We start from the raw sequence: 11926 nt of genomic DNA on the forward strand, positions 1-11926 counted from the left end.
TCCAGCTGTGTCTGCACTCTCCCCAAACAACACTAAAGTAATAGGCATAGTTACTAGTCTTTAGTTGATAAAAAACTAAGATTCTGCTTAAGGCTGACCAAAACATGGGCTTATCCAATTACATGGCATATGTGTCTGTGTTTGTTTAGCCTGTAGACCTGGAAGTGGCTGCTGAACCCACTCACTGTCTTCCTTTGCTTCCATTCTCCCATTTAATGGGTGAGGAAATATTACATGATCTTGTTTTGGTTTTTTTTGGGGGGGGGTTGTTTTATATTGTTTTGTTTTGTGTTTTCCAAGACAGGGTTTCTCTGTGTAGCTTTGATGAAATGGGTGTGGTGGTGAATACCTGTAATCCCCGCAGCACTCAGGAGGTCAAGGCATGAGGACCAGAATTCCAGGATTAGCTTTGGCCACATAGAGAGGAAACCTGAGCTACCCTCTTTCTAAAAAAATATGATTCTGGGGCTTAGAGGTTAAGAGCACAGGCTGCTCTTCCTGAGTTAAATTCCCAGAAACCACATGGTGACTCACGACCCTCTGTAATGAGATCTGGTGTCCTCTTCTGGCCTGCAGGCAGACATGCAAGCAGAACACTATATATATAATAAATAAATCTTTAAAAAATTAATACATAAAAGAATAATAATAAATTATGTTAACACAAATCATATTTATCTTGGGGAAAAATAATTCTAAAAGAACTTACTGAGAAAAATGCTATTATTTTATTTTTATTAATACTCCCTTGAAGAAGTCTCGTTTCTGCATTCAGTCTGATGTTGTCTTGACTAAAGTATATGAAAACAGACTAGACAGATAGCTCAGTGGTTAAGAGCTCTTGCTGCTCTTGCAAAGGAAGGACCTTAGTTCACTTCCCAGAATCCATGTGAGACAGCTTACAAGTGCCTGTAACTCAAGCTACAGAGGATCTGGCACCCTCTTCTGGTCTCCATACACGCGCGCGCGCACACACACAGAGACAGAGCCAGGGAGAAATAGAGAGACATCTATCTAAGTACATGAAGAAAATGTGGTCTAAGTGCATGTTAAGAAGTGGGAGGAATGAGTTAGTCTTCAAGCTTTTGTAGAAAGCTAACGCCATGTTTATACAAATTTCATGCTCTGTCACATTAAAATCTATTGTACCTTGCTTGGGATGAAGACATGGTTCAGGGTTTAGAGCACCTGTTGCTCTTCAGAGGATCTGGGTTCCATTCTCAGCAGCCACATGATGGTTTAGAACCATCTGTAATTCTAGGTATAGGGCAGCAGTTCTCAACTTGTGGGTCATGACCCATCTGGGGGTCAAATGACCCTTTCACAGAGGTAAATATCTGAATATCAGATATTTACATTACATTTGTAACAGTAGCAAAATTACTGTTATGAGCAGCAACAAAAATTATTTTATGGCCAGGCAGTGGTGGACACACCTTTAATCCCAGTGCTTGTGAGGCAGAGGCAGGAGGATCTCAGTGAATTTGGGGCCAGCCTGGTCTACCAGGACAGCCAGGACTGTTACAGAGAGAAACCCTGTCTGGAAATAATAATAATAATTATTATTATTATTATTATTATTTTATGGTTGAGGGGTCACCACAACATGAGGAACTGTATCAAAGGGTCGTAGCATTAGGAAGGTTGAGAACCACTGCTCTAGGGGGTCTTATGCTGCCCTCTGGACTCAAGCACTAGGCATATGCATGGTGTACATACATACACCCAGACAAAATATTCATACACATAAAATAAATCTTTAATCCATTGTACATTAAATATTTTTACTCTTGAATTGATACCTGAAAAATACCACGTTAGCATCTCCCAGTGTTGACTCTTTATTGTATCACAGTTTTATTTTGTTTTTGTGGTGAGGTGGTTATTTGGTTGGTTTGGTTTTTTTTGTTTGGTTGGTTGGGTTTTTTTGTGATACAGTCTCGCACTGTATCCCTGGCTGACCTGGAACTCATTATATAGTCTCAGTTGGCCTTGAACTGCTTCTGCCTTCCAGGTGCTAGGGTTAGAGTCATAAGCCCCATGCCCCTTTCTTTCTTTCTTTCTTTCTTTCTTTCTTTCTTTCTTTCTTTCTTTCTTTCTTTCTTTCTTTCTTTCTTGATTTTTTGAGACAGGGTTTCTCTGTATTGCTTTGGAGCCTGTCATGGAACTCAAGACTAGGCTGGCCTCAAATTCACAGATGCCCCCTGCCTCTGCCTCCCGAGTGCTGGGATTAAAGGCATGCGCCACCAATGCCCAGCTTATTTATTCATATTTTATGTGCTTTGGTGTTTTGCTTGCATGTATGTCTGTATGAAGGTGTCAGATCCTCTGGAACTGTAGTTACAGACAGTTATGAGCTGCCATGTGGGTGCTCAGGGCCTCCGAAAGAACAAGCAGCCAGTGTTCTTTAACCACTGAGCCATCTCAACAGCCCCTCGTGCCCATATTTTTGTAGTCCCACACTCTAATAGTATGCAGCTGAGGAGGAGTGAGCTGCTGGTTAAAACATCATGTAGCATAAGGGTTAAAAAGATGTCTACCCCAAGGTTCTAGTTTATAAAATTCTGACGTTTACTACCACTTAAATGATAGTGGCATGTTTCTTTTTTACTACATCTATGTGATACAGACCACTATAGCTCCCAGGATAAATACAATGCCTCACCACATGCCTCACAAGGACACCACTTGAGGTCATTAATTCTGCATTGTCAGAGCAGCACACAAAATCAGTGAATAAGCACACTCAAGGCCAGTTGTGTCTACAGATTTTTTTAAACATAGTTTTTATGTGTTGTTTGTTTTGGTTTTTTTGAAACAAGATTTCACTATGTAGGGTCATGCTGGCCTTAATTTCATGATCCTCCTGCCTCCACCTCCCACCTTCCATATGCTGGGTTAAAGGTAATTTAGACCTTGTATGGCATTTGAAATGGTTTCCAAGGACTCTTTGAAGCCCACAGACCACACTCAGGCAATGAACCACTGAAGAATCCTCCTGAAGCCTTATAGTGAGGTGTATAAAGACTCATAAGAAGAGCCATGGGATAATATGAATTAATGTAGTACCACAGAGAGACTGTGTTCCATAGTGATAATCCAGTTAGAAATCTCTGGAAAGCATCCTATCACATGGGCCCTAGAGACAGGAGGATCTGGAGTTTGAAGTTATCCTTGGCTACTGGGTGAATTTTAGTTGAGCTGGGCTACATGAGATCCAGTCTCAAAAAGCAATGTGTAAATACATTACTGTGTCCAGAAAGTTTTGTGAAGAGGAGCATCACTAAACTCTGTCTTCTTGCCTCTGCTCTTTGTTGTGAAGATCTACCCTCAGGAGAGGCACAGCATCAGAGTCCCTGAGTCTGGAGAACATTATGAACTGCATCTGTTGCACTACCTTCAGGAGAACCTTGGATCACGCATTGCTGCTCTCAAAGTGATATAACTCTGATTTGTGAGAACTCGGGTGTACACTGTCTAACCAAATGAGGAGGGTTAGTCAATAGAGAAACCAGAGTTGATGATTGTACTTTGGTACCCGCCATGTAAGATCTACTTCTGAAAGTAAATTTGGTGCCATGCAGAAATCTGCAGTTAATGGATAGTAATCTAATACCTTAACCATGTACACAGAACTGAGTGACATATTTTCAAGAGATTCAACAATACCACGAGGATACTGAAAGAAGCAAGGCATCAGCACCACATATTCACACTAGCCTATTTTCACATATACTAGCAGTATAAGCCTCTTGGACTTAATTAGTGGATTTTACAGTATATTTCTGAGTTTGTTAAAATATGATGATAGTAGTGATTGGTTTGGTTCAATTCCAGGATCTCTGACTAGTTATGGATTTGATAGCACTTACGTCTAACTGAATAGCTTATGCTTCGTCACTTGGGGTGTATCCAGCATGTCATGAACTAATTACTATTAAGCTTATGACTTTTCCAGTCATTAATGATTTTTCAAGGATAACTTAGTGGCCTCCTAAAGATACTTACTTGGGCTCTGACAAGTTTTTAACCAATTTAAACAGCATCTAGTATAAGTACTTCTTTTTCTTTGATGATCTGATGGACTGGGGTTTCCTTTCACATAAAGGCAAGTAACTATGTAGCATGAGTTTAATCACAAGTCTCAAGATGTTGACAATTACAGGCAAAAAAAAAAAATTTATCAAATTATTTAAGAGTTTGAAAATTAGCAGGCAAGGTTTGTTTTTTTTTTTTTTTTTTCTCTCCTTTTAGGAACAGAAAATGTACACATTCATTTGTATTCTGAAAATGTAATGGTGTCCATTTTCATTTGGCCTTTCATTACTAAAATGGTCCATAGTTTCCAGGATGTAGAAGGGTTACAGTGGGAGTGGGGAGACCCTGGTGCAAGGAGTGACGGGGAGAGGAGGCAGCAAGGCTCTGCTTAAGAACTGAGCAGAAATAGTTCTGCAGAAGCACTCATGAGAAAACCCAGGTAAATGTAAACTCCCTGAGTGCCTGGGAACCAGAACTAGGAAGTCAGGCTTTGCCAGCACAGCTACATGGTCAGCATTCGGAGGAGTACTTTTATAATTCTAGCTTTATGTTATTTTTCTTTTCAACTTTAGAAACCTTGCAAATCTAAACTTCAAATTTTTTGTTTGTTTGGTTGGTTGGTTTCTCATGACAGGGTTTCTCTGTGTAGCTTTGGAGCCTGTCCTGGAACTTGCTCTGTAGACCAGGCTGGCCTTGAACTCACCGAGATCCTCCTGCCTCTGCCTCTGAGTACTGAGATTAAAGGTGGCGTGTGCTACCATGACCCAGCTAACTTTTTATTTGAATGTAACTTAGATATTGCTAGCTTAAAATGAAAAGTTTCCAGACCACTTCTTTGCCGTAAACTAATCCCTGACAAACCATGGCACACTCAGTGTTGAAGGCCTATCAACAGTTTTTTAATCGGCATTCTCCTGGTTTAGCCTTCCTGCTTAACTATGAAGGGAATACATGAGCTTTCAAGTGCTGGTTGGTGTGTGCCCTTTAGGGCCTTCCAGTATTAGATGGGTCCCACTGGAGCCAGGCACCTGTGGGTTTGACCCTTTTTAATCACAAACTTCAGTATTTAGGAAGTTATAGTAATTTTAAAATCACTCCAAGAAAACTTACTCTGTTTCTTTCTCCCTGCCACAGCCGGTCCCTTCCCAAGAGCAGTCTGTGTTAGTGAGGATGATAGCAGTCGGATCAGAGGTGGGCAGCTCAGGAAGCCAGGGAATGACAGGTGACCATGGGCTTCTGTCCTTGGGGAGGGAGGGCTGGTATCTGCTGGCTGTGTATTTATGCTGTATGATAGAGTCCGCATTTTTTCTTATTGTCTATTTTGACTTTCATGCTTATGACATTTTCTCGTGCCAAAATTTGTTTATATTTTTCAAAGTTAAATTAAACTGATTTGGGTAACTTTTCTTCCCCAACAAAGTATTTCCCTCATGACTTAAGTATCTGTCTTGACTGTTGAGGGTGGTATTGCTGCACCAGCTAGCCTCCAAAGGCTGCTTCTTACATTCTAAGTAGGAGTGACATTAAGTAGCTCTCAGCCACTCTTTTGAAGTCTCTCACCTTTAATTTTGCTTAGTAATAAGACATTTCTTATTTTATGCAAACAAACCTTAGAAAACTTCACTTATCGTAGATTCTTCTTGCCTTCATTCCTGCTGTCACAGGAATGCATTTATAATTATGTCATTTAAATGTCATCCTACTTCTCTAAGGGAGAAAGTGCTTTGCTCACTTGCACACAGGTGGCTTGACTGGGTTTGCTTGGCTACAGTGGTGTGGAAGACATAGGCTAGTTGGAGCAATCAGAAGCCACTCTAGAACTGTCTGTCCTCTAACTGTGGGTGTAAATGAGAAAGGCAAGAGTCCATGAAACTCAAAGTTTGATGAGAGCCAGAAAGCACTCCTTACACATCTAAGTGGGGTTTTCACAGGCTTAGTGACAGGTGCACTCAGCAGCTGGTAGAGCTATCAGCATTCAGAGCGGCAGGATTCTGAGGTTCATCCAGGACCCTGAGCTCAAGAAATGAAAGTCTTGAACCTGCTCACACAGGCATGAGCTACATCAGTGTGGGTTGAGACCAGGAGCATGTATTGTGACACAGTTGCTTCTAGTCAGGTCCTGGGTGCTTCTAGTCAGGTCACTGTAGACTGCTTTAAGAAACTGTCCGGTAAAGATTGGAGTTGGAGTCAGAGAGTGGGTGACTTTTACGTTGGATGATTGTTAAGAACCCAAAACAGTAGTCAAGAAAACTGCTCATCTGTGGTAACTGTTGACCTCTTCTTGCAGAAGCAGGAGCAAGTAACTCTTTATCTGGGGGATAATGGGTTTTCCTACTCCTGCCTCTCCCAAAGCCTCACACAGGAAGATGCAGTCACGATGCACGTCTGGCCCTTACAGCTGTGAACCACAAGGGGGGGTGTGCTTTCATTCAGGTGTTTCCTGCCTTTGCCACAGGGTTCTCTCTGCAGGTGGGATGATTCCAGTCAGAGCCCGCATTGTTACAGAACCATAAATTTTCCAGCTGGATCAAATCCTTAACGTAACCCAGTGTTCTCTTTCACTAGGGGAAAAGACTGTGTTCTAGAGAGAAAAACACACCCAAGACCCCACAGTCGGTTAGTACTCAGAACCAGGCTCCACCCTTGCCCTGCCACGATGTAGTTATGTAATTAAGAAAGGCAGGGTTTTTTTTATGTTTGTTTTAGTTTTTTTGGTTTTTCAAGACAGGGTTTCTCTGTATTGCTTTGGAGCCTATCCCGGCACTCACTCTGTAGGCCAGGCTGGCCTCAAACTCACAGAGATCCGCCTGCCTCTGCCTCTGCCGGGATTAAAGGCTTGGGCCACCACTGCCCAACAAAGGCAGGGTTTTTAAAGAAGTATTTATTAATATATTCCTATAAAACATTTTAAAGGAAATCACATAAAAATGGTTCATTTTACCTAAGACAACGCTAAGCATGCTTATTAACAAAGCAGTACTTCTGATGAGTCTGTGACATTCTGAAGTTAACTAAAATCATTACACTAAATGTCTTCCTTGGTGTCATGGGAGATAGGGACACAGAGTGCTTGCACAGGCCAAGGAGCCCATCTTACAGCTACTTGATGTGAGACAAGAGCCTTGGCCTGGTCTAAACCACGTAATGTGAGATCGTCCTCTCCCGGCAGATGGAAGGGAATTGGAAACGACCCCAACTGTGCCCTTCCAGCCCCACCCCTTCTCTCGTCTGCCCTCCCCACCGCTAGTGCAAGGAAGGTGCTCAGTTTGGATGGTTGTTCCAGAAGTCCCTTGTAGACACTGTTTGGTTTTAAGTAACCCTAATACAAATTGATGTTGTTTTCAGGAAAATTGGAATGGGGGGGGGTCTTTAATTTTAGCACATAAAGTGCCTGCTGTTTCAGCGCTGACCTGTACATGATCTGCATGTCTCCAGTAAGCATATGGGTCTCCTCATTTTCAGCCCCATGGCTTTTAATCGTGTGATGTGAAGCATTTTAGTTTTGCTGCATTTTATTACAGGTTCTTGGTTGCAATAAAGATGCTGCTGAAATGAACTGACTTCAGTGTTCCTTCCCCCTTTTCCTCCTCCTCCATCTGTATAGCCTCTGCTTTGATGACTCACGACTGTGAAGTGACTGATACACAAGGTCAGGTGCTCACAATGAAGGGAGATATTAGGGTTGAGGTGCAGGATTATGTGGGAGTTCCAGTACAAATACTGGCCATCTGCACTGAGTGGGAGGCATGCAGAGCACTGCTTAGTATCTGCCCGAGGTTTTCAGGAGCCCTCAGCCCAGATGCCAGGACAGAGGATGCTTGGAGCCAGGAAGTAACAGATACCCCCTGAACAAGTGGGCATTTCTGTAATATACCACTGGTAATTGATGGGGGTTCCTGCAGGTTCTGAACATTAAGAGTTTAGTATATGCTTTTATTTATTTATTTATTTATTTATTTATTGTTTTTTTTCGAGACAGGGTTTCTCTGTGTAGCTTTGGAGCCTATCCTGGCACTCGCTCTGGAGACCAGGCTGGCCTCGAACTCACAGAGATCCACCTGCTTCTGCCTCCCGAGTCCTGGGATTAAAGGCGTGTGCCACCAATGCCCGGCGCTTTTAATTTTTAAATTATACTTATTTGTGCCATGGCACAAGTGTGGATATCAGAAGACAAACTTATAGAAGTCAGTTCTCTCCTTCCATCATATGAGTCCCAGCCCTGTGTAGTTTTTTCTTTGACAGTTTTGAATGTTTTGCCATCCTTATTTTCCCAGTGGTGGTGCAAACCCAGGGCCTCTGGAACATTAGGCAAGTCCTCAGCCTCTGAGCTATATCCCCAAGCCAACAATTTGCTGATTTTTCACAGCAAGTTGAGTTTATTGATGTCCTAGAACAGAGTTTGTCTGTATTCTATGGCTCTCTGTAGTTATGAAAAAAGCAAATCATGAACAAATAGGGTGAATTGTATTAGGGCCTTTTGTATATAAAAGAGATACAAATGACCTTAACATAAGGTAGCTTGGGGTTGGAGGGATAGTTCAGAAGTTAAGAGCACTGGCTGCTCTTCCAGAGGACCTGCGTTCAATTCCCAGCATTTACATAGCAGTTAATAACCATTTTGTAACTTAAGTTCCAGAGGTTTTAGAGTCCTGTTGTCACACTCTCTGGCAAAAAGTACATACCTGGTGCACATAAATTCAGGCAAAACATTCATACACATAATGCACATAAAATAAAATTTTAAAGTTAAGTAATTGTATAATTAGCATTTCCTAAACTTCTCACCATGTCACACACATACACAAACAATTACAGGCTAAGTGTGGTGACCAATGCCTCTAATCAAAGCACTCAGAAGACAAGAGGCATGCATAGTTCTGTGAGATTGAGGCCAGCCTGATCTACATAGTGAATTCCAGGCCGGTTAGGACTATACAGTCCTGGAAAAGTACCGTCTTGAAAAAATAAAAGATTTGACACTAGGGTAAACTGAGACACACCAAAATAATCTGTTGAGATTGTAGCCAGAAGTCACTGGCTAGGCCCAGTCCATCCCTAAAGAAAACTTACTGGTATTACATTTATTTGTTTATTGTGTGGGTGTGCATGTGGAGGCAGAGAAGGTCTGGAAATGGGTTCTGGAGATCAGACTCCAGATGTGCTTTTAACTGAGCCACTTCAATGGCCCACCACCAAGATTTGTTTCTGAATGTGTGGGTAGTCTATTTGTGGTACCGCAACAGAAACTGCCTCATCGTTAATTCAACCTGGACTGACTTCTGACTAGCCTGCATGGGGTGGAGGTATTACAGTCATCTGGTGGCCACAGCTTCTACAGTTACTGGAGCAAATACCTGGCCTAGAAACCCTTTCTGCTGTTGTCTGCCCTGACCCCATACACTCACTGAACACAGCAGGGACAGTTAAAGCAGCAGCAGTGTGAAAATCCTCTAATCAGGAGGGCTTCATTCAGGGACTGGTATGGTTTCAGGAATTGTTGGGATTTAAGTGCTCATCAGCCTGGCTGTCCACAGATCTATTGCCCTGGCTTTGCCATTCAGAAAACAAGTTGCCCTGACCAATACAGGTTTCAGCAATGATATGGGCACCGGGATTGTCAAGGTTGCTGTTTGCTTCTTCCTGAAACATGCCATCTCTAAACTGTCTTCCAGACTTGAGTTCTTGAGAGAGAAGTTTAGGCAAACAAGCGACATAGTGGAGCCAAGCAAGTGCCAGAAACACATATACCTCCTTAGAGAAGCAGCCTGGTTAGGGAGTCGTGTTTGACAATCTACTCAGGTGCAGGTGTGGTCCTTTGCAGGGAAGTTCCTCTGCCCAGATGGTTCTTGAAACCACACAACCCTTCTGTGAAGTGTGTTGTCTGTGTAGGCTTAACTAAGGAGCACATGGTCATAAATACACACACTTGCATAGGGCTGTTACCATGTGCAATTCAGTCTAATGCTCTGTGGTGTTGGCCTTGCCAGTTAACTGCTTTGAATTATCTCTGCACTTGAGTCCATCCCTCCTCATCCCCTTCACCACTCCTGCCCTGGGGTAGGTCTTGTCTCTTGTTAGGTACTTGTATCAGCTCTCCCACTAGCCTGATGGGGGTGAAGAAAAGGACTCCGGGCAACTTTAAGGAGGCGTGGCATTCATTCGGCAAATATTTAGCTGCAGTCACATGGCAGGCCTATGTTAGGCCATGAAAAATCTGAAGGAGTGTGCTCCCAGGACCAGCGACACCTCCCACCAACAAACGTGCCTGTAGGATCCACCATCCCTTAGCAGTAAACTAATTTGCTCTCTGGCTTAACCCCAGCATTGCCCTACTTCCCAAGCCAATCTGTATTGCACTTCATGTTCAGGACTACCATCAGGCTGATGAGGGTGGGGAGTGTGGTAAACCATAATCACAGCACTCGGTAGGCTGAAGCAGAAGGGTTATCACAAGGCCAGACAGGCTATATGGTAAAACCCCTTCTAAAGAAAACAAAGCAAAGGACAAGACTCTCGCTGAGGGTTGGGAATGTGACTCAGTGATAAAGTGCTTGTCTACTATACCCGAAGCCCAATCTTATACCTCAAAAGAAAGGAGGGGGTGGGGCTGGAGAACTGACTCAGTGGTTAAGAGTATATACTGCTACGACAGAGACCCCACATCAGGCAGCTGACTTCAGCTGTAACTTCAACTCCAGGGGTGCAACACCCTCTTCTTTACTCCTCAGCTTCCTGCATTCACATGGACAGCACCACACACAAACACAGAATCAAAAAATAAATCCAGGCAGGTATAGTAGCACATGCCTTTGATCCCAGCATCAAAGAAGGCAGAGGCAAGCAGATCTCTGTGAGTTTGAGGCCAACCTAGTCTGCAGAGATGGTCAGGGTGGTTACACAGAGAAACCCAGTCTCAAAAAACCAAAAGTAAATAATAAGTAAATCCAGATGGGCCTGGTGGTAGCACACACCTTTAATCCCAGCACTTGGTAGGCAGAAGCAGTTCTCTGAGTTCAAGGCCTTGGTCTATAAAGGGTTTTCCAGGACAGCCAGGGCTACACAGAAAAATCCTGTCTTTAAAATAAATAAATCCTTCAGAAAGCAAAGTCAACCACAAGCCATAGAAGCCAGGCACATACCTTTAATCTCAGTCTCAGGATTCTTTCCAGCCACATTGACGAGAGGCAGCAGTCTGAGGCTTGGTGGAGAGCTTGTGGATCAGCCCTTTCAGTCTAAGGCAGAGATAAGAGCTGGTGTCTGGCTGCTTTGTTTTTCTGATCTTCAGCTTGAAGCTTGAACCCCAAATAAATAAATCCTGAAAAGGGGGAGAGAAAAAAAATCAAACATCTGAACAGGGCATGATGTTACATACCTTTATTCCCAACACTGGGGAGATGGAGGCAGTTAGGTTGCAACTTGGAAAACAGCCTAGCTACACAGCAAGACCTGTCTCCACAGCAGCAGCAGCAACAACACACATTTACGAAGAGGCCAATGGGTATGATAAGCACCATGGTCCGACTCAGGAGGCCAAGGCTGCCAGAGAACAAGACTTTGAAGAAGCTTGGGCAATATAGCAAGACCTTGTGCGAGGCAGTGGGAGGAGCTTGGGAAGAATTGTGTCACCTGACCTAGCTTTATTTTCCCTTCCTCAGCACAGGTGGGGGCTCTTGAGGCTTTCCATTTTCAGTCAGTATAGCATGGGTCTCCATCAGAACTTTTGCCTATATGGGGTTTGGGATTGCTGTCCAAGAGAGGTGGCAGACACAGAATGGCACCTGCATTAGCTTTCAAGCCTGGCTGCACCTTTGCTCCTGGCTAGTTTTAGGCATTTGGACATGGTTCTACAATATCCTGATCCTTCCTCTGTGTTCCTAGGTGTGAGATG

At 43.3% G+C, this 11926-nt stretch overlaps 1 protein-coding gene across 4 annotated transcripts in view; it reads left to right on the forward strand.

Moving 5' to 3' along the window:
• Positions 1–7594, forward strand: part of Dpp8 (dipeptidyl peptidase 8) — a 50639-nt gene extending 43045 nt beyond the window's left edge. For all 4 annotated transcript variants that reach the window (XM_035443772.1, XM_027411346.2, XM_035443771.1 and 1 more), the window contains exon 21: positions 3323–7594. In XM_035443772.1, the coding sequence (XP_035299663.1) occupies positions 3323–3445 (123 nt within the window). In that variant the 3' untranslated portion in view covers positions 3446–7594. The remainder of the gene's footprint in view (positions 1–3322) is intronic.
• Positions 7595–11926: the final 4332 nt, after the last annotated feature.

Source organism: Cricetulus griseus, chromosome 4 (genome assembly GCF_003668045.3).
Source record: "Cricetulus griseus strain 17A/GY chromosome 4, alternate assembly CriGri-PICRH-1.0, whole genome shotgun sequence".
Taxonomy (NCBI): Eukaryota; Metazoa; Chordata; class Mammalia; order Rodentia; family Cricetidae; genus Cricetulus; species Cricetulus griseus.